The sequence below is a fragment of the Elgaria multicarinata genome, chromosome 14 (genome assembly GCF_023053635.1).
Source record: "Elgaria multicarinata webbii isolate HBS135686 ecotype San Diego chromosome 14, rElgMul1.1.pri, whole genome shotgun sequence".
Lineage (NCBI taxonomy): Eukaryota > Metazoa > Chordata > Lepidosauria > Squamata > Anguidae > Elgaria > Elgaria multicarinata.
The window spans coordinates 30982933-31008810 of NC_086184.1; the positions used below are offsets into that span (position 1 = coordinate 30982933).

Genomic DNA, 25878 nt, shown 5'->3' on the forward strand with positions numbered 1-25878 from the left:
CATCCCACTCCCCCATTTTTGGGAGTTTTCAGAATTATTTCTCACTTGGTGTTTTGGGGGTTGGGAGTGATTGTGGGCTGGGGGTCCCCCCCTTTCAACTTTCTTCTTCATTTTTCACTCTGCTGTCTTGTACTTGATGGTGAGGGCTGGAAGCCAGCCCCTACTCCTCACTAATTTATTTTTAAATGTAAAACTATATAGGATTTTTTTCTTTTTAAAAAACTTGGCCTGAGTTTGCCTTTTCTGTGCAATGTGCTACTGCTGGACCAGAAAAATGTGGGTTCAAAGGCACACTTTTGTCTTGCTGCATGATTCAGGCCACCTGCAGTTAGCTGTTCTGGACTCTGCCCCACCAGCTCTGATGGGCAGCAGGTAGCACTCAGGTAGGACAGGGATGGGGAGTCCATCAGTCTGGAAAATACAGAGTGAGAGGGACCCAAGTTATGACTCTGTCAGCAAGGTGGACCTGGCACAGTGGCTTCAGAGCTGGTGGAGGCAGGTGCTACAATGTCGGTGGGACAGTGAATGCGCTCTGGGGTTAATTCAGAACCAGCCAGAACTTGCACCTTGGAGAGCTTCTTTAGAGTTCTGACTGAAACCCGTAACACGTTCATTGCCCCACTGACATCAGAGCCACCAGCCTCCACTGTTCAGAGCTAGTCCCAGTGATAGCAGTTATTTAGGCCAAACTCATTTCTCTGCTTCTGATGCTTTGAAGAAGAAGAAGAAGAAGAAGAAGAAGAAGAAGAAGAAGAAGAAGAAGAAGAAGAAGAAGAAGAAGAAGAAGAAGAAGAAGAAGATTAATAAAGGCCGGGAGGAGGCACAGTGTTTATTTTCAAGGCTGCATTAGTGAAATTCCACACCGTCCTCGATTAGTTCTATCAAAGAAATAATTTCACACTCTTATCAAGCTCCAGGAGGTGAAGGAGGCAGATCATTCCCCCCACCTGAGGCTAAAAAAAGATACACCTGGTATGTATTTGTGTGCCTGTGAGTCTCTCCTGCTTGCCTTGTTTGTAGCCAAGGTGTGATTCATAATTACTCCCTGCTTGCAAAGTGAAGGGCTTCTCAAGCAAGGGGAGACTTTGCACGTATGCGTAAGGTCGCTGTCTATGAGGTTTTTGACTAACCACTACACCAAATTGGTTTACACCTCTCTGGAGTGACCTCCACTTAGATGAATCTTGGGTGGCATTGGAAGACAACAGAATGGGAGACAGACCTTGTGTGTCCTCTTTTACAGAATCATAGAATCATAGAATAGCAGAGTTGGAAGGGGCCTACAAGGCCATCGAGTCCAACCCCCTGCTGAAGGACTTGAAGAGTGCTATCATGTCTCCCCTCAATCTTCTCTTCTCCAGGCTAAACATGCCCAGTTCTTTCAGTCCCTCTTCATAGGGCTTTGTTTCCAGACCCCTGATCATCCTGGTTGCCCTCCTCTGAACATGCTCCAGAAGGCAATCCTCTATTTGAAGGGTGCCAGATGATCACAGAATCATAGAATAGTTGAGTTGGAAGGGCCTTTGAGTCCAACCCCCTGCTCAATGCAGGAATCCACCTTAAAGCATCCCTGACAGATGGCTGTCCAGCTGCCTCTTGAAGGCCTCTAGTGTGGGAGAGCCCACAACCTCCCTAGGTAACTGGTTCCATTGTCGTACTGCTCTAACAGTCAGGAAGTTTTTCCTGATGTCCAGCTGGAATCTGGCTTCCTTTAACTTGAGCCTATTATTTCGTGTCCTGCACTCTGGGAGGATCGAGAAGAGATCCTGGCCCTCCTCTGTGTGACAACCTTTCAAGGACTTGAAGAGTGCAATCATGTCTCCCCTCAGTCTTCTCTCCTCCAGGCTAAACCTGCCCATTTCTTTCAGTCTCTCCTCATGGGGCTTTGTTTCCAGACCCCTGATCATCCTCTATTTGATGGCATCTTTTGCTTGAAGGTCCTGCCCTGTCCAATTCCAGCTTAAGGATAAACAACTATAAGAACTGCTACCTATCAACACTTAGTGCCTGGACTGGACAGCAGATTGAGCAGACAGGTGTACAGGTCACCTCGTCACAGATACATGGTGAGATGTACTGCATTTCTATTTAAATTATGCACTTAAATACTTAAATTATGCATTTTAGTACTGCATTTCTATTTAAATTATAATAATTACTGAATTTGCATCTATAGGCAGTATCCAATTGTGTCTTTCTGCTATTGCAAATGACGTTGTGCTAGGGGAATCTGGTACCCTGTGAACCCTGCACTGAAAGTGAACCATCCAACGAAAGATTACATTTGCACTATAACAGTTGTAGTACTGGGTGTGCATCACACTTGCACAACTGCTTTAACAACTGGCCTTCTGCTGGCACTGTTTGAGTTTGTGGAATGACACCGTTGGATACTGCTCTATGCCTATAAATTGGCATATGCAAATTTTATGCAAAGTACCATCCTCTTTTGTCCTCCCTAAATGGAACTGACCCAAAGGCAAAATCCACTGGTAAGTTTTCCTCTGCAAACCCCATTTAAATGAAGTGGAAGAGTGAGCAAAGATGAAGAGGGATGTCGTTGTCTTCATTTTCCATCACAGGCCCCAGAATGTCTCAGATCAAGCCTGGGTGGTTGGGAAAAGTTCAGTTTATGAACATTTCTGATGTGACCTCCTACCCAACTCCACCCCCGGTCACACACATGCATGCACTCTATGCACAGCGCTCCCTAAATTTTCTCCTATGGTTTGGAACTATAATTTCAGACTAGAAGCCCTGGATGAAATATAAAAGGACATCACAGAGCAATTGAGCTTTTCACACTAGGAATGGATGAATCTGTCAATTTCACTTTCTTTCAATTTCTCATTTCTCCAATATTAAATACAGTTTTATTTATTTATTACATTTATATCCTGTCTGTTTTCCTCCTTAAGGAACCCAAAGTGGCATACATAACCCACCTCCTCTCTGTGTTATCCTCACAACAACAACCCTGTGAGGTAGGCTGGGCTGAGAGGCTGTGACTGGCCCAAAGTCACCCAGTGAGCTTCCATGGCCAAGTGGGGACTAGAACCCGGATCTCCTGACTCCCAGTCCAACCCTCTAGCCGGCCACTACACCAACACTGGCTCTCCACTAAACCACACTTGTCTCAAACTTTGAGAACTTCTTAAATTCTGTTCATCCCAAACTTTCAGGGATTTCTTTTTTAAATTGGGCTTTCATGGGTCCAGTTGGCCTCTGAAAGGGAGGGGGAAGTAAAATTCACCTGCCCAGCCCAGTCAGCTTCTACTTAATGGGCAGGGGAGGTCAAGGGGGTGTTGTCGTTTGCCTCAAATCAGGCACAAAATGTTTGGGGCCGGTTCAGCATGTGCTCCCCTATTTGTTTTTCTTGCTAGGCAAAAGTCATAAGAACATCAGAAGTGCCCTGATGCTGGATCAGACCAAGGGTCCATCTAGTCCAGCACTCTGTTCACACAGTGGCCAACCAGCCATCAGCCAGGGATGAACAAGCAGGACATGGTGCAACAGCACCTTCCCACCCATGTTCCCCAGCAACTGGGGCACACAGGCTTACTGCCTCGAATACTGGAGATAGCACACAACCATCAGGGCTAGTAGTCATTGATAGCCTTTGCCTTTTTTTCTGACCAGGGAGCCTAAGGCAGCATACATAATCCTCCTCTTCCTCTCCATGTTATCCTCACAACAACCCTGTGAGGTAGGCTAGGCTGCAAGTCAATGCCTGGCCTAAAGTCACCCAGTGAGCTTCATGGCTGAGTGGGGACTTGAACATGGGTCTCCTCTGTTCCAGTCTAAGACTCTAACCACTACACCACCTTGGCTCTGTTAGTTTACCCACTTTAGAGTCCTCCCCCCTACCCAGTGGCCTTCTCCCCCTTCTCCCCTGGCATCCGCACTTGGGCAAGCCAGGCTGGCAGCACCTCGTCTCGTTTCCTTGGCATTACTTTTACTGTGGCTCAAAGACTCTGGGGAGGGGGGGCAGGGAGAGAGACCAGTGCTTTCAAGGTCAGCAGGAGGAGCCTGTGTCAACCAGTCCCTCTCCTTTGCATTTTTTAAAGTTGGCAGAATGGGCTCTCAGGGAGACCGGCTGGCTGCCATGCAAGCCAAATGAGATACAAGTGAAATGGGGGGAGCAAGAAGGAGCGACTCCTCCAGCCTCCATCCCTTGTGAGGCAAAGGCTCTGGCGCTGGGTGGGACCGTCATTCCCCCCTCCCTCCCTCCCTCCCTCCTTCCCTCCCTCTCCTCAAGCCATGCAAATACCAGGGCTCAGCTGCACCTGGGCATGGGCCCCTTTCGGGAAGGTGCCATCATCCAGCCAAGGCGGGAAGCCAAGAAAGACCTGTATCTTTAGTCATAAATCTGAAAAACAAGAAAAACTGGAATCCAGTCTGAACGGCGGGGGTGGGGGAGTACTGGAAACCAAACAAGCTGGGGCAAGCAGCAGACATCACGAAAACCTGAGGGAGGGCTGTGAGTAGCCAGATCTAGCAGGGACTCTGAGCAGCGGGAGCCCTTCCCGGCACCTAGAAGGGCACAGTGCTGCAGCACGGTGCCGTTTCTCCCTCTCGGATGATGCTGGATCTAGGGGAAAGGAGGTTTCCGTTCCTTCTTCGGGGAGGGAGGGGGCCACCCCCGAGGGTTCTCTTCAGTTAGGCTCCTGGGGCAGCAAGCAGAGACCTCAGGGGAGCCTTGGGGCTGAGCTGGGTGCCTTCTCCCACTAGCACTGGGACCTCGAGTCTTTCTCGCCGGGCCTTGGAGGCCTCTCCAAGTCACGCCGGCCTTGTGGGGCTCGTGGGCAAGGCTAGAGCTCTCTCCCTCAGCGTGGAGTCTGCCTTCTCACCTCCATCGCCACCAGCCACTCTTGCTCCTCTTCGTCACCGCTGCTACCAGGTGCTTACAGACCGTGAGCCAGGAGGCCGCAGCGTCTGCTGCTGCTCCCCTTTCTCACCCTGGTCTGGGCCAGAGCAAGAGGCAGGTGAACAAGCAGGTTGCAACGGGGCAGAGGAGGAGCAAGTCCAGGGGGCCCTGCTATTTATTTATTTATTTATTTGTTTGTTTAAAGCATTTGTATCTTGCCCTAACTCATTAAGCTCTCAGGGCAGCAAGATGTGGGCCTCTGGCAGGGCCTTAACTGAGCCTATCCTTGACGGCAGCCCTGCCTCCATGCGTGCGGCGTGCATCAAATGCATTTTGGAAGCCTGTTGGGAACCACAGGACAGGCGTATTGAACGGGACACGGCGAGTCAAAACACCTGCAACAAAGGTGGTTATTCTGACTTCAGAAAGATTTGGGAGAGACGCACCATCCCCCGTATGCAAGGCCCCGTCTCACGAGGCTCTGCAAAGCTGTAACAGTTTTGCCCTAACGGCAGGCTTCTAAACGTTGACTCGACAGGTCACTTCAGCCATGTAAAAATCCAAGTGACATATGCATATGCACATTTATATGGATAGGTGCAATTTTAGAAATAATCACTACAATTTAAATAGAAATACGAGACATCTCACCATAGTGGAGAAGACTAACCAGGTGACCCCAATGTGCCTGCTCAGCCTGCTGCCCAGATGTTAACTGAGGATGAGCAACTCCAAGGCCCTGGCGTCCTTGCCGCCGCCTCCTCCTCCAACCACCTACTTCCTCGCCGGCCGGGTCGGAGAGCTCGGCGGAAGAAGGCGGGGTGGAGAGCGGACCCCTCTCCGGCCGGGTCGGAGAGCTCGGCGGAAGAAGGCGGGGTGGAGAGCAGACTCCTCTCCGGCCGGGTCGGAGAGCTCGGCGGAAGAAGGCGGGGTGGAGAGCGGACTCCTCGCCGGCCGGGTCGGAGAGCTCGGCGGAAGAAGGCGGGGTGGAGAGCAGACTCCTCGCCGGCCGGGTCGGAGAGCTCGGCGGAAGAAGCACCCCGCCTTCTTCCGCCGAGCTCTCCGACCCGGCCGTCGAGGAGGTAGGTGGGTGGCGGTGGCGGCCAGCAGCAAGGATGCCTCTTCCTCGTCTCTTCTCCAGGCAAACTACACGATCGCTTTGGGGTCGCACTGGGGTCGCATGGAAGCGCCCTCAGTACGACGTGTAGAATCCCCCCTGCTCTCCATCCTTATGGTTCTTTGACCTTAAACCAGACTTGGTCTGGGCAGCCCATCAAACAGAGGACACCTTCAAATAGAGGACTATTTGTAAAGAAGGACACCTAGTCATCCCAACCTAGCGCTTCCAATCAAAAGATTTTGTGCACATTGGCCTGCGGACAACAGGTTCAAAGGGTTCAGCTGAACACCCTAATCTGCTGCCGCCATGTTGCAGTAGCAGGGCCGGTGCTAGCTGTAGGAAAGAGCGACAAATTCAGCTGCTCCCCACCCCGCTCCTCCTCCGGAACGCTTTTTTCACCGGTGCAGCCACTGCCCCCCCACCCTGCTCGCTCTTTCACTCACTCACTCAGCCGTTCCCTGCTCCCAGCTGCTCTGCCTGACCTCTCGCGACAGTTGCTGGACAAGGTGGGAGCAGCAGCCACGCTGGGGCCAGGAAGCAGCACGTGGTGGAGCTGAGGAGGGGACTGTTTCTGTAAGGAGTAAGATTGCCTGGAGCTGCGGATTGGGGCCCTCCCCCCTTCGGAGCTGCTGCCCTCCTCTCCCCATCAGCCCTGCAGGTACTGTAATGTTTGGCAGGAAGAGAGAGAGAGAGAAGCTGTCTGTTTACGTGCCTTCTCTCCTCATTGCTGCCCCACCACCCACCCCAGTCTGGATTACAGCAAGAGAAAAGAAATGGAGAAGGGGGAGAACCACAATGCCCCCCAGGTCCTCCGGGCTAAGGAGGGTTCATTCAGCAGCACCTTTTACAGAATGCTTGCTAAAACAATTCCTATCTGCCCTTGCTTATTTCAGGGTGTCCAACCCCCTTTTCTCAAGACGTTCTTTTGGTAAACATGGGATGTGTGTATCTTGTGTCACTTTAAAACAGAGCTGCAGCACAATCCTATGTACGTCTACTCAGAAGTAAGCCCCACTGAGATCAATCAAACTTACTCTGAGGTAAATGTGCATAGGATGCAGCCTGAAAATGAAGAGAGGATGAAAAAAAGACAGGAGAAAAAGAATTGTAGAAACAGAATAGCAAGGTAACTGTGTTAAATATTTAACCATATTTAAAGACAATAAGTACAGTAAAATTAGTGCTCCTCTACTTCAGTCCCAATCAAATAATTACAACAGTGCAGTACAGATTACTTGTTAATTAAAAAAAAATACAGTTTACTTCAGTTTTCGTTTATTTTGTTTGTTTGATGAATGAAAAAAAAATCAATGTTTACCTTAAAAAAAATAATCCCTGGCCGAACCACCTAATGAAATGTGCTGCACACGCCTATGTTTGAGCAGCTATTCCAAATTTCTTTAACTTGTTGTTGTTGCAGGAAGGAAGATGGACGAAGTCATGGGAAAAGGGGTGTGTGTGTGTGTGTGTGTGTGTGTGTACAAATGGCAGATGGTGGCAGATTCCCCATTAAAATGCTGCGAATGAGGCTGGGGGATTGCAAGGTAAAAGCTTCGCCTCAATATAACTTGAGGAGAAGAGATGAAAGAGATGGGGTGGGGCGGGGGCAGCTACGACAAAGCCTCTGTTCCCTACACATGCGAGCGGAGAAGAGCCCTTTGCTAGCGAATATAATAAGGGGACCCTTATTATCAGGGCCACTAGTTGCTGCTGGAGGCTGGTGGCTCCAATGTCAGTGGAGTGGTGAATCTGCCCCAGGTTTCAGTCAGAACTCTAAAGGAGCCAGCCCAGGTGTGGAATCACCTTGGAGAGCTCCTTTAGAGTTCTGCCTGGAGCCTGGAACCAATTCACTGCCCCACTGACATCGGAGCCGCCAGTGCAATGGTTGCCTAGTGCTAGCCTGCAGCCGCCCAGCCCTTCTGCCAAGGATGGTGAAGAGGGCTGCCGAGAGAAACGCCAGAGGAAGGCAGGCACTGCCCACCCCAAGGCAGGAGCTGCGCTGGCTGCTTGACAACGGGCCCAGGACACATGCCACCTGCTGCTTTCAAACTGCCTTCAAAGTGTCCCATCCTGCTTGGGGTAGATCTGGACCAGGTTTTGGAGGGGTCAGTGAGTCTTCCTTCTCATCAGCATCGCCACTGGCTGATATTGTTGCTGCTCGTCCTCGTTCTCATCATCGCCACCGCTTGCTTGCTTGACAGGGAGCAAGGGGGCTGTGGCATCTCCTGCCCCTCTTTCTCACCACCACCACCACCACCACCACCGCTGGCTGAGCCAGAGCAAGAGGCAGGTGAACAAGCCGGTTGCAAGAGTGAGGAGGTCAAGCCACTCCAGGGGGCTCTTCAGGGGGCCCTTGACAGGTGCTCAACCCTGCCTACCCTCGATGCCAGCCCTGGAGGCCTGGCAGGGCCGCAGCCCAAGGGCCAAAACGGTCATCACGACCTGCTACATCTCCCCCGTCCCCGCCATTTTTTACTCTAGTGGGTGCAGGGACCTTGGTCCAGATTGGGATCCTAGTGTGTGGTGGTGGTGGTGGGGGGTTTAAGGTCTGGATCTGTCCCCTGCACTTGTAGCTTCTAGGGACAGATTTCTAAAAATGTCTGCTTGGACCCTACGTTGTTCCACATATTGGGCACCCTAGATTTTATTCCGTAGCTGCTTGAGGTTTTTGCATGTTGTTTTTGCAGGACTTCCTGGGCAGTTTTTGCTAACAGGGCTCCAGGAACTGGTTCTTTTTTTCTTTTGGGGGTATTTTTTTTCTTTTGGTACAGGCAGCTTCCTTCTCCTCGCAGTCTCTTGAGGCTGTTTGATGCAATGACGGAAGTTTGTTGCCTCCCCCGCCCGCCCCCCAGAAAGCAGTGAGCAAAGACAGGCTGTTGCTGCTGCCGCCTCCACCACCCAGCCCAGGCCGGCCCCCACCTTCAGTTTGAACTGCCAAGTCGCCTGAAACGCCCCCGCTGAAGTTTAACGTTGCTCAGCCTTCCAGCCCTTCTGCAAAACCCTCTTCTGGAAAACCTCGGCAGCCACACCGTGATGATCAACCTGACCCAGCAGGCAAGATTTGGTTTCCCATTTCCCACCACCTTCGGGACTTCACCGTCCCCTTAGGGTCGCCCACTTTACACCACGCTGCCCTGACGGGTGAAGCTACAGGTGGCCGGCTGGGCAACTGATTCTCCCTCCTACACAACTCTGAAATGGCACAGGAGGGAGTCCCCCTGCAGGGTTTTGACCTGGCGGTTTGATGCCTCCTTGCCCTCCACCCTTGACTATTCTGCAGGTCTTTCCCCAGTTCCCCCGCCCCCCGGCTGGGTTAAGGTGGCCACTTGCACATTGCCAAAAAAGAAGGCATCGCTTTGCAGGACATTTGCATATTTATATCGATAGATGCCACTTAAATAGAAATACGAGACACCTCACTCTAGTGGGAAAGGCTGACCAGGTGACCCATATGTGTCTGTTGTGCCAATTGTGCATGGGCAACTTCAAGGCCCAGCTCTCCCCACTTATGGCTCTTTGACCTTGCACTAGACTTGGCCTGGACAGCCGATCAAATAGAGGACACCTGCAAATAGAGGACTGTCCTCTGCAAGCTCTCCAAAATAGAGGACTGCTCTCTGTAAAGCAGACACATGGCAGTCCTACTCTGGATTACTGTTATCTCAGTCTACTGCATATTCCCCCCTACTCCCATGATGTTTTACTCCCAGCCAAACTGACAACTATCCTTGCTTACAGAAGTATGCTGATGTGAATATTCTGTTGCTGACTCTGTTCCCTGAACAGTGACAATGTTTCTGCACTTTCCATCACATGGCTCAAGCAACCAGGGCCAGAGGCTTCACTACCAAAGGGCAAACAAATGGAAGCTTAATCCAGATAAGACAGAGGTGGTCAGTCAAAAGGCAGATCAGGGAATAGGGATTCAGCTTGTGCTGGATGGGGTTACACTCCCCCTGAAGACACAGGTCCACAGCTTGGGTGTACAGCCCTGAGCCTGGATGCCCAGGTTTCGGCGGTGGCCAGGAGTGCATTTGCACAGTTAAAGCTCGTGCGCCAGCTGCGCCCGGTCCTAGAGATGTCGGACTTGGCCACGGTGACACATGCCTTAGTTACATCCCGATTGGATTACTGTAACGCGCTCTACGTGGGGCTGCCTTTGAAGAGTGTTCGGAAACTCCAGCTGGTTCAAAGAGCTGCAGCCAGAGTGTTGACCGGGGCTGGTTACAGGGAGCACACAACTCCCCTGTTAAAACAGCTCCACTGGCTTCCAGTCTGTTTCCAGGCTCAATTCAAAGCGCTGGTTATGACCTATAAAGTCCTATATGGCTTGGGTCCAGGTTATTTGAAAAACAGTATTCTCCCTTATGAGCCTGCCCGCGCTCTGAGATCTTCTGGGGAAGCCCTTCTTTCAGTCCCACCTTCTTCACAGGCGCGCTTGGTGGGAACATGGGACAGGGCCTTCTCGGTGGCTGCTCCGGTGCTCTGGAACTCTCTTCCTGGGGAAGCTAGACTGGCTCCCTCCTTGATGGGCTTTCGGAAGCAGGCTAAAACTTCTTTGTTCCAGCAGGCCTTTGGAGAATAATCTGGTCCTCCATCTATGTTAATGACTTATAATTTTGTTGTGTATTTTAAACATTTACGTTTTTTTTAAAAAAAATTGGTACATTTATTTTCCTAGGTTTTACAATGTATGTTTTAAACTTTGTAAGGCCGCCTTGAGGTCCAGTATTGGGCAAAAGGTGGGATACAAATAAATAAATAAATAAATAAATAAATAAATAAATAAATAAATAAAACCACAACACAGTGCAACATAAATAGCTAAATGGAACATCCATCTTCAAAGGCAATGGGTCTGCAAATGCCAGTTACGGTAATATCAAAAAGAAAAAGCCCTTCAAACTCTGCTGGTGGGTTTCCTGGAGACATTTCTTCAGCTGCTGTTGAATGCGGAAGGCACCTTCGGTCAGATCATGCCGGTTTCGCATTACGGCCAGTGACCGATTCACTTCAGTGGGGTTTGCTAGCCTGTTCGTCATTACTGACGAGTGAAATAGTGGCACTTCTGCCTGGAAGTCATGCAGTGGCCTTTGGAACCCCTCTGTTCTAAACCCAGATGTCTGTGGGTTGGGATGTGGTTTCATAGCATGTTGGACAGCTGCTCCTCACATGCTATGAGGCACTTTCCCCACTACTATTTCACATGTTCAAGAGACGGGCATTTGCTTTCAAAATTAAGCCACTTGTACTTAATTGAATGGATGAGGAAGAAGAAATAACTACAGAGACAGAAAGAAATCCCTTTATGGAAGCAGAGAATCCAATTTAAAAATATCGCACATGCTTAAGCAGTTTTGAAAGTTCCATTAATTTAACACTTTTATTCAAATGAATTGAACTTAAGCACTTAACTCTCAACAATTAGCACACTTGTCACTTATGCTTTATTTTGGCCTTGCCATTTTCTTAAGACTTTCTAGGACCAACATTTAGGAAGCAGGAAATGACAAGATGCAGAATCCCATCCCCATTCGAAAATAGTTCTCTTGGGATATTTAAAGAATATTATTAGGTGATTATCTACAGTTGTTCACATTTTTTATTGCTTCCTATTGGAAACCCCCAAGACCTCTGTGGTTACTTGATTGTTAGAAAAATATTTGGGACATGGTCTTCCTAGCCAAAGGGACATATTTATAAGACATGAAGGAAATATGTCACACCCAAGCAGATTAGTGGATAAAGTGATTTCATGCACTGGAATAATAGTCTTCAGGTGTTCAACCTTATAAAAAAAATTCTTTTCATAGAATCATAGAATAGCAGAGTTGGAAGGAGCCTACAAGGCCATCGAGTCCAACCCCCTACTCAATGCAGGAATCCACCCTAAAGCATCCCTGACAGGTGGTTGTCCAGCTGCCTCTTGAAGGCCTCTAGTGTGGGAGAGCCCACGACCTCCCTAGGTCACTGGTTCCATTGTCAATCTGCTCTAACAGGAAGTTTTTCCTAATGTCCACCCAGAATCTGGCTTCCTGTAACTTGAGCCCGTTATTCTGTCCTGCACTCTGGGAGGATTGAGAAGAGATCCTGGCCCTCCTCTGTGTGACAACCTTTCAAGTATTTAAGAGTGCTATCATGTCTCCCCTCAATCTTCTCTTCTCCAGGCTAAACATACCCAGTTCTTTCAGTCTCTCTTCATAGGGCTTTGTTTCCAGACCCCTGATCATCCTGGCTGCCCCCCTCTGAATATGCTCCAGCTTGTCTGCATCTTTCTTGAAGTGTGGTGCCCAGAACTGGATGCAATACTCTAGATGAGGCCTAACCAGGGCCGAATAGAGAGGAACCAGTACCTCACGCAATTTGGAAGCTATACTTCTATTAATGCAGCCCAAATAGCATTTGCCTTTCTTGCAGGCATATCACACTGTTGGCTCATATTCAGCTTGTGATCTACAACTATTCCAAGATCCTTCTCGTTTGTGGTATTGCTGAGCCAAGTATCCCCCATCTTGTAACTGTGCATTTGGTTTCTATTTCCTAGATGTAGAACTTGGCATTTATCCCTATTTAATGTCATTCTGTTGTTTTCAGCCCAGCGCTCCAGCCTATCAAGATCACTTTGAAGTTTGTTTCTGTCTTCCAGGGTGTTAGCTATCCCACCCAATTTTGTGTCATCTGCAAATTTGATAAGTGTTCCCTGCACCTTGTAAACATTTTGTAAACATCATACACTCTTTTATTGTTTGGTTTTATGACAGAAGTAATTTTTTAAAAGATTTTTTTTTAAAAAAGTGCTTAACTCTAGGTGGGTCACCTAGATGCTGAACCGAACATTGAATGTGCAGGCAGCATCTAGCAACATTGCCTTTTCTGTCTTCAGTTCTTCCTCTCGAAAGCACCTGTGGGAATGGTTTGGATGCCCATATCTCCCTCCTTTGAGTTCAGCTTCCTCCCATGGAGGGATGGCAGGAGACCCATACTTTTTCCTGCTCTGCTCTTCATATGAAACAACCCATTTCCCTTCTCATGGAAGGCAGTGCTGTTCCAACAGCCACAGACACCTGCTGCCTGCCCCAGCTCTGTAGCTCTCCCTCACTTTGTAAAATCAGCATCCTTGATAGCCAGGAACAGCCCATGTTACTATAACAATGGAGGAGCATTGTGTAAGCAGGACCTGTTCAGGGGCCCAATTAGCCAGCTATGCCCTTTTCCACGACACTCTGTTCCATCTTGCCCCCACAAGCCAAATAGACACTGTGCCTACCCAGTCCTCACTAGCTTCTGCATCTCAGATATCTCCTGTAGAGTTCTGACTGAAACCTGGAGTGGATCCGCCAGCCTCCACTACTCACTAGGTAATTTTAGGTTTCTTCCCCAATTTGGGATCCCCCCCCAAAAAAGTTTTTTTTTTTTTTTTTTTTTTTTTTTGTACTTCTGTAACTCTTGGGGGTCCCCCAAGCTTTCAGGTGCTTCCCTCTTGTTTGAGGATGGTGCCATTTGGGCAGCATAATAGCTGCTCACTATTAGATAGGATTTTTGCAAATAGCTCCCAACACAGGAGGCAGAAATCTACCTTTCAACTGTAGGATGACCTGGTTCCTGTCGCCCCCTCCCCCCACTCCCAGCCCTCCCTTTGCCTGGTCAATCAGGGATTGGGCCATGTTTTCTGAACACGGCAATGCTTCAGGGAATCATCCTTCACACTTGTCAGCGGTGGCATGTGCTGTCTCATGGAGCACCAGTGCAACTTTACTCCTTCCCCTTCGGATGAACCTAGACTGTATCCAAGATGGTGGCTTGATTTTCCAAGGTTCCTTCTTTAGGAATCAACCATTTAATCAATACTTCCAGAAAATGTTCCACAGTGGATTTATTTGCAAATTAATGTGCCCAGTGCTCTCTCACTCTCTCTGCAGTGTGGGAGTGAAGCACAACTATTTGGACCTCAAGGTAGTATCAGCACTCTAGTCCTGCTAGGGGAAGAGGTCAGAGAATATAAGTAGAAAAACATCAGGAAGAGGAGCTGATCTATCCGATCATTACACAATTCCTTTGCTCAAAAACCAGCAGCAGAAAGACAGCTGAATTATGCAGGAAATGTTCAGCCGAGTTGTTATTACTCAAGTAGCAGCCAGACCAGGAATGAACAGCAGACGGGTTCTCTTGTGGTGCTGCTGGCCTTGTTTTTTGCATTGAACTTTCGTCCTCTAGCCAAAGGAAGGCCAAAAGAATCAGTGTTATCAGGGCTCCTGTTTCATTTTTACCCAAACACTGCAGTGGGCTCTGAATAGGATTGGAGCAGCAGCCCTAGGGGTCAGCTTTTCATACTTGCTCTCTTCAACCATTTCCCCTTCTGCATCTCCATGCTCTGAGCTCAAAGTCGTCCCTAGGGTGTACTTGCCCACACAAGGCAGTGCTAATTGTTCATAGCCTAGAAAAAGCCACCTTTAGAAGCCTTTGCTTGGTCACCTGGAGGCCATTCTCGCCCCAAGCGAGTAGCTATTTGCACATCTGGTCTTATTCCTTGAACGTACCCATGTGTTCTGTCAGTTTGATAAAGAGTCTGGTCACAGATTAAGGTTGCTAATCTACAGATGGAAGAAATGGAAGTATGTAAACATTTTGAGTAAACATGCCCTGGAATAGAGGGGAAATCTTTTGGGATTATTCTGCCTCTCAACATAAACCCCTAAAGGAACATGTTTGGAACACACATTCCTCATGGGACTGGCTGATGCATGGTAAGTAGCAGAAGGAGGGGAAGAGGGTCTCACTCCAAGTTTACTTACCCCAGCCTTCCCCAACCTGGTGCCCTCCAGATGTGTCAGACTGCAACTGGCAGCTGGGAGTTGAAGTCCAACAGATCTAGAGGGCACCAGGTTGGGGAAAGCTAGATTAAACTATTAAGGTCAAAGCACTGGGTCATACAAGAGTCACAGCCAAAAATGGGGAGGGGGCAAAGAATTATAGCTTTATATATAATTTAGTAACTAAATTTAAAATGAGTAATGAATTTAAAGAGATTGAAAGTTTGCCATTTGCGAGGCAAATGTTACCTCCTACAAATCATATTGCTATATAATCCGTTTTGCTCCCTCTTAGGTCTGAAACATTAATTTGTTCAACTCATTAGGTGCAAATTAAAATCTCATTAAAAAACACACCTTTTAATCAGAGCTGGGCCCTGTGGAACAGGCACTGAATTAAAACACTCCCTTCCTTCCAGAAACAAACTCACAACCCCTTCCTATGCACGGTCTCTCAGAAGCAAGTCTTAACTATCTTCAGAACTTTGGTAAAATGAACTCCCATGTAAGTATGCATAAGCATGGACACTAACAGTGCAATCCTATGCATGTCTACTCAGAAGCAAGTCCCACTGTGTTCAGTGGGTCTTACTCCAAGGAAAATGCATATAGGATGGCAGGCACATGGTGCTTCCAGGTGTACATTGGCACTGCCTCATTCATAAAATGTTACAGGAGGTATGGAAGACTTTGCCTTCAGTTTGGAGCCCTCCAGTGTCTCCACATCTTTCCCCATCTTTTATTTTTTTAATCTCCCATCATTTTTACTAGAAAAACTCCTTAATGAAGGAAGGAGAGAACAGCGGAACAAGGCCTTTGAGTGTTAGTGCTGGGAGCCCTCTGCTTAGAAAAAGCCTTACTTGTAGTTCAGTGCACATGGAATCGCAACTACTTGGACCATTTTTAGCACATAGTTAAAATAATCCAGCATGATGTGTGTTCTAATTGGTCAGTTAAGAGAGATTCCTGGCAAATCCCTTTGCTCACATGAAGAACTTCCAAACGAACAGACAGCAGACAGGGGGGGGGGAAAGGATTATGGCAGAATATTTGTATTTTATTTATGAGTTTTAAACCAGGATCTTTAGTTCTGTGGTACCTTAGTTTAGCTCCAAAAATACACCATATATTTATATATAAAAACACACACTTTCCAGGCATCCATATTTAAGAAGAAAAACATTTTTTCTCTACCAGGCACTATGAGAATTCAAAATTGGCACTTTGGTAAAAAAAAAGAACAAACTCAGTGCTATTTCTTTAATAGAAGCACCAGCTAGTTAAAAGTGCTTACTGGTACTGGGTGTGTGTGGCGGTGTCCAGTTTGAAGAGCAGGATAGAACAGCTTCCTGCATTCTCCAAATAATGGTAACTCTACACAGCCAGAACTTCTAGGCACTGAGATCCCAGAGATACGTGTTTGTGTGTGTGTGTGTGTATGCCTACAAGTGCAGTAGCGTGTGAGACCCAACCTGCACCTGCCCTTCAAGTGGTCATCCTATGCAAGTTACATTAACTGGAACTACTATGGCAACTCCAAGTAAGCCTCCAGGTCAAGAAAACCAGCAGTGAAAATATGAAGAAGAAAAAAGCGTGGCAGGACTGCGTCCCGTTGACACCGCTGGTGAGATGGCAAGGATCGGAGCAATAAAATACAAAATAATAACAACAACAATAACAATAATAATAAAAAGGCACCGAGCAGAGACCAAGGGGAACCTCTCAGCTTTCACAGTACAGAAGGCACAGACCGGAGGGAAAGGAGGAGGGAGAGAAACAAGGCAAAAGTAACCAAGCAGAGAACCGAGAAGGCGGCCGGAGTCAATACCCACATCCAGAGGTCTTTCGAGTCCAGTCTGGGGCTTTGCCATCCTTAACGTTCGGTATGGGCAAAACGCTGCTCGCCCTTAAGAGCGTAAGGCGAGGCCTGTCCCAAAGCCGCCTTTGGAGGCGTTCGGTATCCCTTTGAGTCCTGGATTTCCGTCCAAGGGGGATGAACAGCTTGGCAACGCAAGAAATAAGATGCGCTTCTTTCTCTCGTTCTCTGCCCGTCTGCCTGCCAACATTGTTGGGGAGGGGGGAGGGGAATGTCAATTTGAAAAGCAGCAGCAGAGGATCCCCTCGCCCCTATTGCACTCTTCCCTCCTCCCCAACCCCAAAGCACACCAGCCCCCCACGCCACTCGCTTGGTCCATTTCGCCACAAACCCTCCTCTCCGATCCAGTGGGGCAGGTGGATTTACAAGTCCTCCGAGTTTGCACCAGGCAGCGCAGGATCTGACAGCTCTTGGGAGCCCCGGAGGCGGGGGTGGGGGACCACAACTTTCCGGGTTCACATTCTGAGCCCCACCCGGCAAGTCCAGTAAACAGTTCAGGACAAGGCTGGAGGAGGTGGGGAGGGGGAGGTCCCGTAAACCAAGGCCCAGCCCGGCTGACGGGGGGGGGGGGGGTGTCGCTCTAAGGCACAGAAAGGACGGTTTTGGTTTGGAACCTTGCAGGTGTGGGGGGCGCGGATCAGTTTTTTCTGCGAGCAAACAGGCGCCCAAGGTTGCCTTCCTCGCGTCCCGCGGGGCCCCCGGGAGAAGGGCAAGCGAGGGCTGAGCCCCGGCACCTCTCCCGGCCTGCCCCCCGCTTCCCCGGCCCCGCGCTCTCGGCGGCCCCGTCGGGGCGCTCAGGCGCAGCTGCCCATGGCCTTGACCAGCGAGCTCTCGGGCAGCTGCCGGAAGATGCCGCGCAGCGTCTCGAGTTCGCGGCTGAGCTGCTCGACGCGCTTGCGGAGCCGGTCGTTGTCGCTGCTCAGCTCCAGGACCTTGTGCTGCGTCTCGGCGTTGCGCTGCTTGGCCTTGTCGCGGCTCTTGCGCACCGCGATGTTGTTGCGCTCGCGCCGCACGCGGTACTCGCTGCTGCTCTTGTCCAGCGACTTCTTGGACTTGCCGCCCGGCGACGGCGACGCGGCGTGGGCGTGGGCGGCGGCGTGGTGGAGCCGGTGCGGGTGGGGGTGATGGGGGTGGTGGGCGCCGTGCGGGCTGGGCGCCGGCGTGGGCGGCGGCGTGGGCTGCCCGCCGGGCTGCAGGTGCACCGTGGTCTGCGCGCAGTGCGCCGCCTGGTACTGGAGGTGGCTGCAGTTGGCGGCGGCGGCGGGCGGCGGCGGGTAGAGGGCGGCCAGCGCCGCCGCCTCGTCGTCCTCGTGCGGCTCCTGCTTGATGAGCAGCGGGCGCAGGCCCGGCAGCGGCGGCGGGGGCCCCGGGCCCAGGCGCTCGTAGGCCGCGCCGGCCTCCAGCTTGTCCGCGTAGCCGTAGAGGCCGCCGGCGCCCGGCGGGAACCCGGCGCCCGGCATGGCGGCCCCGGCGCCGCACTCCAGGCCGGCCTTGGCGGCGCGCTCCTGCTGCTGCTTGCTGTGCTGGAAGAGGTCGGCCAGGAACTCGTCGTTGAAGGCGCCCGGGTCGATGTAGGCGCTCAGGTCGATGGAGTTCTCGTGCTCGCAGATGTCCGGCAGCTCCGACGCCGCCAGGTAGCCGTAGCCGCCCGCCTGCTGCAGGTGCGGGTGCGCCGAGGCGGGCGAAGGCGCGGGCGGCTGCTGCTGCTGCGTGGGGTGGCGGTGCGCGTGCGGGTGCGGGTGCAGGGCGCTGCTCATCGGGGGCCGCGAGTCCGCCTCGTAGAAGTTGCCCGGCTCCATGGAGTAGCTAAAGCGGGCTGCCGCGCATGGTGGGGGGCTGGCCGGATCCAGGCTTAGGCTGTGCCCGGCTCGCCTCTTGCCCTCGGTCGCGGGCTGGCTCGCGGGCTGGCTCCTTTGCTCGCTCCGCAACGCACTCCGCCTCGACTTGCGCCCGGGCTGCCTGCCGGCTGCTCCAGCCCTGGGCCTGCGTTTTATACCAGCCCCCTTCCCTACAGGGCCGGGCATCGCCCTCTAGCGTCCAACCTCCTCCTGCTGGGACCGCCGGGGAACTTTGACCGGCCTCGCCTCCTTTCGGCAGAGGTCGGAGCCCCGACGGGGCCTCCCGGGACGCCCCCTCCCCTCCCCTCCCCTCCCTCCCCCCTCCGCCTTCTCCGGGCAGGCTGCCTGGACGGGCCAAACGCCAGCGCCCTGCAGCGACTTCCGAGGTGCGCGCACCTGCCTGCCTGCCTGCCTCCTGCCTGCCTGCTGCTGCTTGGGAGCAACCGGGAGTAACGTCTCTCGCCACCGCCACCGCCTCCCATGCACTTCGGGATGGAACTGTGGGTCCTTGGTCTGTTGGGTGCAAGTTGTTGTCCCCCTCCCCACCAAACACGCGCTTCCCAAACTGACTTCATTATTTCGACAATAATATTTGTACAGCATTTCCCCCCTCACCCTTTAACCAAAAACGCAACCAGAGCCGCTTACAAAGGTAAGTAGTAGTATGACAGTACTAAATTCCACTTCCAACCTACTGGGAGATAGCGACACCTGTGTAACTGCCTCACCCCATCCCCACCCCTCCTTCAGGATTATTATTTTTAAGGTGCAGCGGCTTTGGGAAAGGGCAATTGAGAGGTATGTGCTTAGGAAAGGTGCTTAATGCTTCCTACTTTCCGAATGAACTCCCCCCCCCCTCATATCCCAAGGTTCCCAAGAGCATGTCTGTGCAGACCTCTTGATTCTACAGGCATCACTTGACATCTCTCCCCCACTGATCCTGCCCCAGTGATTACAAGCTCCCTCCAGCCCCCAGTCCCAACCTGTACAGACTTCACATCTGCTCCAGCGCCAATATCAGGAAAGCCTAGATTTTGGCTCCGAACCCCATTTCACCCGGCAAATGCACTTGTACATCTCGGATCTCAGCCAAAAACACCTTTTTATTTTCCAAATTGCCCTGCAGATTAATGCTGTCCAAAGGCTTAACAACCTGGGGGCTCAGATAAGGAAGGCCATGGAGTGTTCAGGAAAGTCCAAGGTACTTTCAGCAGTGCATTCCAAGAGAGCTGTGTGTGTGAGAAAGAGAGGGTGGGTGTGCACAAGAGAGCGACATGAACACAGACACATTTTTAAAACGCTCCATTGCAGTTCTTGCTGTTAAATTGCAAACATCTTCATCGGCAACAACAATAAATACTAACAGTGTGGCACAGTAAGACTGAAGAGACTCAGCCTCCAAGTGTGGAATAGGGTGCCTTTGGAACAGTCACTACATCTGTCAGCCTAACCTACTTTGCAGGGTTGTTGTGAGGATAAACTTGGGCGGGGGAGAAGGATGAATCATATACATTGTTCTGAACTCATTGCAGGAAAGTTCAGAGATAAATATAATAAACAAAATAATCTGTCTCACCAGATCACCCTTTCCATCTTTTAATTCCATGCAACTTGACCCTATTAATGTTTATTCAAAATTAAACCCCATCGTGTTTTAGAGGACTTAGCCCTAATCTAGGAAACCCCCCAGAGAGCTTCATCTGTGGGGCATTATGCAAATACCATCATCATTAGGGTGACCCTATGAAAAGGAGGACAGGGCTCCTGTATCTTTAACAGTTGCATAGAAAAGGGAATTGCGGCAGGGTCTCGCTATTTACTGTTTTACTCTGTACAGCACCATGTACATTGATGGTGCTATATAAATAAATAATAATAATAATAATAATAATAATAATAATGGAGAACCTGGTGAAATTCCCTCTTCATCACAACAGTTAAAGATGCAGGAGCTATACTAGAGTGACCAGATTTAAAAGAGGGCAGGGCTCCTGCAGCTTTAACTGGTGTGATAAAGAGGGAATTTCACCAGGTTCTTCATATATACAAATGACACCTGCTGAAATTCCCTTTTCTATGCAACTGTTAAAGATACAGGAGCCCTGTCCTCCTTTTCATAGGAGGTCACCCTAATCATCATCATCTACACCTGCAGTCCTTTCGCAACAGAAGAGGGCTGCTTCTGAATTTTCCCTGCTTCTGTGGTTGGTGCTCATGTGGCACACACGACTGATGTTTACCACAATGGTAAGAGTGCCGTTGTGGACGCACGTGTGCCCCGTTACGGCACTTGTATGGTGTGGTATAGTGGCTAAGGTGTTGGACTGGGAGTCAGGAGATCCGGGTTCTAGTCCCCACTCTGCCATGGAAACCCACTGAGTGACTTTGGGCCAGTCACAGACTCTCAACTCAACCTACTTCGCAGGGTTGTTGTTGTGAGGGTAACCCTTGGGTTCCTTGGAGGAAAAAAGGGGGGATATAAATGTAATAAATAAATAAATTAATAATAACTATATCGGTAGACGTGGGCGGGGCTAGGGAGATAGGGTTTTTTTAATGACTCGTGAGGGATGCACATGAGTGCAAACATGCAGCAACATCTGGAGGGGATATGAACTCTGTTGAAGATGCGCCCCTGTGCAGAGATATGTTTGTATTAAAAAACAAAACAGAAACCAAGCACACTCGGTGGTAAAACACGCTGCTCCCCATCCAAAACATGTGGTGGAAATGGCAGACAGGTCCACTCCCACGTACCTCCAATACCCTCACAGTTGATTGGTTGTTTGCTGAGCCTGGAACTCGGGCGAACAGCAATGACCTCGCAAATGGGGGAGGGGCACACTGGAAACCAACTTTGGAATGTGTGTGAGAGAGCTGGAGAAAGTCCTGTGGCCCATTAGTGATGACAGTGATACAATCCTGCAATAAACAGCGGGTGTAGATTCCCCCTTCGTCCCGAGTCAATGTGTTTCACACTGAAGCCGTGCAGGTTTAAGAGTGTTTCATATTGCAGCCATTCTGTATGGCTTTATGTGGAAGTCCTACTCAGTTCACATTCAGTCCTAGAAATCTTTTGACTTCTGCCAGATGTGGTAGTTTGGACCACTTCGATCATCTACCGAGATCCGTAGCACATGCTCTATGCTCAGACATGTTCCCAAAGTCTCTTTGTGGGCAGAGGCACTCTCATTCCTCATACTGGAATGGTAACGTAGGAATTTGTATGGGCAGCCACTCATCCAATGCACTTCCAAATACTCTTTCCAGCCAAAATTGTACATCCAGGGAGCAGGGAGGAGGGACGCTTACCTTCCTCCGTCGTGGGCTTCAAATGAGGCCCCGGTTGAAGCCAGAAGTGAAGGCCGAGGCCTCTTCCGGCTTCAACCGGGGCCTCAATTGAAGCCTGCGACGGAGGAAGGTAAGGGGGCGGGGTGGGTGGGTGGCTTATCTTCCTCCACCACCGCCGTCCATGTAGTGACGGCGGCGAAGCCGGATCTCACTCCGCGGAGCGGAGCGGGAGACAGGCGGAGCAGCACAAAAAGGATCAGGCCCGATCCGGATTTTCCGGATCAGGCCACGAAGCGGATTGGGGGGTCCGTGCACACCCCTATTTCCCACCCCCACCCCCGTTTGCATGAAAATCAGTGTGTGTTTTCATGTGTATTTTCCCAAAGGTATACATCAATTGTTCGCATCTTTGAAATGTACGTGTTCTTCTCCTATTGATTAAAGTGCATTTTTGTGCGTTTTTCAAAAGTGCATTTTTACATGCACATTTTTCAAATGTCCACATGCTGTCCAAGACGTTGCTTTTGATCTGCAAATCACATTGCAAGCTTGGAAATGAACAACTTCGACTGCAGATTGCTGCCAAGTCTGGGTTTGGTCCAGAAGGTACAAACTGGGGAAAATTGGATCAAAAACAAACTGGAATGAATTTCTCATACTCATTAGTAAAGGGCTTCTCCTAGGTTTGGCCTTTATTATGAGGAGGGCTTCTTCTAGATACCTCTGGGGGTGCTGCAGTGGAATCCTGGCTGCGGTCTCTGGAAGCTCCAGCTTATAAACCTCAGTCCCAGGCAGGGAGGGTTGCTGAACGGACACCTTAATTTCACCTCCCAGGGACCTTGCAACTGAGTTTTCCTGACCTGCCTTCTTCTGTAGACTGATCTCTGGTGTGGTCGACCCCTGGACGCCTGATAAGATGGTATCCACAACAGCAGGGGTCTCCACATTTGCTCATTCTATTATCTGCTATCATTTGTCAGCAATGCTCCACTTCACTCCACATAGGACACACAGGCCCAGCCCTCCACAAAGAATCAATGGACACAGGATGGCAATGTGCAGAAACCCATTGGGGGGGGGGGGAGCATTTCCACCTGCAAGGACATCCAGTGAATGACATCAAAGTGGCCATTCTTGAACAAGGGAATTTCAAAGACAAGACACCCATGCAAAACTGCTGAAGAACAATTCATTAAGAAACTCAGCTGTTTCCTGTGCTTTGAATAGGACAAAGTTGATTTTTTTTAAATAATCATGTTAACTACAGTATGTTAATCAGCTCACCATTGCAATGACACCTGAATTATCACCCAACAATGTTTTGTGAATGGCAATTGTAAAGGGAATTTTCACTGCACTTTCTGCATTTCAATTCCCTTTGGCAACACTTTTTACATCTCCCCTCTCCCTCCCCTCATTGGCCAATTTCAGATTGACACCTGGAGCGTTATCAGATGAGCATTTTATTGCACACTCATTACTGGCCCTTTTGACACCACCATCCCACTCCTTCTGGTCCATAACAAAATAAGACCCCAGTAAAACCGGGTGTTTTTTGGGGAAGCGAAATGTGCTGCCAGTTTCCTGCTGTGTGCTGGAAAAGCAGTGCGATAAAAATGCCTACTGAATGGGTCATGTGGTCATTGTTTACTTCCTCTTTCTTCTCTGTGTGAAGAAAGAGGAAGTATTGTGGGACAGATATGGGGTGGGGGGGGGAGAAGCGACAATAGGGAAATGTGATTTCTCTCCCATCTGATGACGTTCTTGGTACATCCAATGATGTGTCCAGTTTCCAGGAAAGCTGATGCCAGAAGAAATAGTAAGGATGCTGCACGATTAACTGATTTAACCCTTGAAGTATCGTTCAGTTTTGGTTTTTGAGCATGTGGCTTTTGTTGTATCCATTATGGTTTGTAAGCCGCTTTGAGGAGGACTCTATTAAAAAAAGGGGGGTACAAATCCACACAATAAATAATACTTCTTCAGTCATAAGAGAAAGTGCTATTTGCATTCCCTATCCAAAAAATATACACAACCTCCTGTACATACTAAGAACAGTGAAAGGAGTAAAGTTAGGAAAACACAGAAGTGGCAGAGCTACATCATTTTTCCTCCTGATTGAAAAAGACAGAAAAAGACAACACCATTCGTTGATCTCCCTATTATAATAAATAGGGGCATAAAGAGCTTCAGATTTCCCCAAGCCAAGTTCTTCTTTGGATTCAAACAGAAATGAGATGACAGGCCAAAGCATGCAACCAAACCTCTGAAAGTGGGTTAAGATCATAACAACATTCCATTAAAAAAGAAAAAGAAACTTTTGTATTAACGTGTTGTGTTGAGGGCTTAGCATGTTCACTCAGACTACAACATGTTGGGGAAATTGCTGCTAAGGGCTACACCCTTAACAGGTGTGTTCTATAGGCAATCATAATATGGCATAGGATTCTATGTTGTGCTTAGTCCCAGCATCTCCATGACCTTGGAGCTGGAAGTCTGTCAGTGGTAAAATGGTGGACTGAAGTCGCAGATGTATCTGTTCACTGGAATAGAGACATGGAATCTATACAATGGAAGCTGCCGCACGACATTACAAGTACCCAGCTGGCCACCAATATCATTTACATGAAACAGGTGTTGAACCGCTTTCTGCCCGAGGGCCAAATTTCATTTCAGAGAGCTCTTGGGGGCTGCATTCCAGTGGTGGGTGGGGAGAGGTGGGAAGGGAGGAAGGTGAGCATCTAAGGGGGCAATCTGAACAAATATGGTGCCTGGGGGAAATCCTTCTAAAGGCTCTGTTTTCTGAGGAGTGTGGGGCCCTTAGAACACAGGGGCCATGAGAGCTCTGAAGGTCTAGGGGATGTTTGTACATCACAGGTCTTGAGCTATGCAGTGGTGGGTTGGATGGAGGTGCTCCAACTTTGAGAGTTACTAACAGCCACCAATGGATTTTCTGGAGAAAGGAACACTTCAGCTGTGCTTCCAGATAGAAGGCTTCTAGTGCTACTAATCAAAACAAAGGCGTTGTGGTGCTATTTCATCTTTCCCTCCTTAACAGAAGTCTCGACACACACACACCCCCGGGGCCCGGTTCAAAAGCAATGGGGAAACACTCAGAGGGTTACCAATGGAAGTCAATGACACCTGGACTCGCCATACAATTCTGTGAATGAGACAGGGCAATGACATCATAAAAGCCACATAAGGCAGCAGATCTGGAGAGGGGCACATTTCCTGCCAAGGTTTTGGATTGGCCCATTTAACTGGCCTCTTGGGAAGTTTAACATCTGCCTGCATCCAGAGATCCTGTGCTTTATATACTCACATGAGGGTGACTCCTGATTGTTTTCTTTTGATTAGTTAGAATCTCAGGAGAGGCCTTGCTTTGTTGCCTTCCACCTTAAGTTCTGTTTTTGCAACTAAACTCCACACCATGTGAGGCTCCAGGGTTCCTAAACCCACCATAGACTTCTATCAGTTCTGCCCCCCCCCCATCCTCTCCTTTAAAGTCATTCTTTTGGATGTCTCTTGAGAACCTCTTTGTCAATGAGACTGGGCTGATTGCCTCAGCATTAGTTTGTAACCAGAAGGCTGCTGGAGTTGGGTCAGCCATTGGCTCTGTGATCCTCGGAACACTTATGAAAGCTGTAGAAGTGAAGCTTTCTGTTTCCCTCCTCCTCTGAAACAAGTAAATATATACCCTCTTGGACTTTCTCTCTTTCTCCAGGTTTAGCTCTAAACCCAACTGCTTTGCCCACACGTGCAGCAAACGGTGCATTAAAACATGAGCTTCCCCCATTGCTAATAGGCTTCCAAACACCGCTCCACCATTACCCCAAAGCCTTCCTTGGTCCTTATTTGGACCAATAAGGTCCTGCAATGCCCTCTACATGGGGCAGCCTTTGAAGACGGTCCGGAAGCTGCAGCTTGTGCAAAATGCGGCGGCCAGATTGATAGCTGGAACAGGGAGATTTGAGCATGTAACACCGATTCTGGCCCGCTTGCTTTGGCTGCCTATATGTTTCCGAGCCCAATTCAAGGTGCTGGTCTTAACCTATAAAGCCCTACATGGCTTG

The 25878-nt window shown here is 49.7% G+C and overlaps 2 protein-coding genes across 2 annotated transcripts in view; one reads left to right on the forward strand and one right to left on the reverse strand.

Moving 5' to 3' along the window:
* The window catches only part of PDPR (pyruvate dehydrogenase phosphatase regulatory subunit), a 473013-nt gene that overhangs the window by 369764 nt on the left and 77371 nt on the right, over positions 1-25878 (forward strand). The window lies entirely within an intron of this gene.
* Positions 17452-18593, reverse strand: CEBPA (CCAAT enhancer binding protein alpha). Its single transcript, XM_063141165.1, has one exon. The coding sequence runs from the start codon at positions 18470-18472 to the stop codon at positions 17468-17470; it is 1005 nt and encodes a 334-aa protein (XP_062997235.1). The 5' UTR covers positions 18473-18593; the 3' UTR covers positions 17452-17467.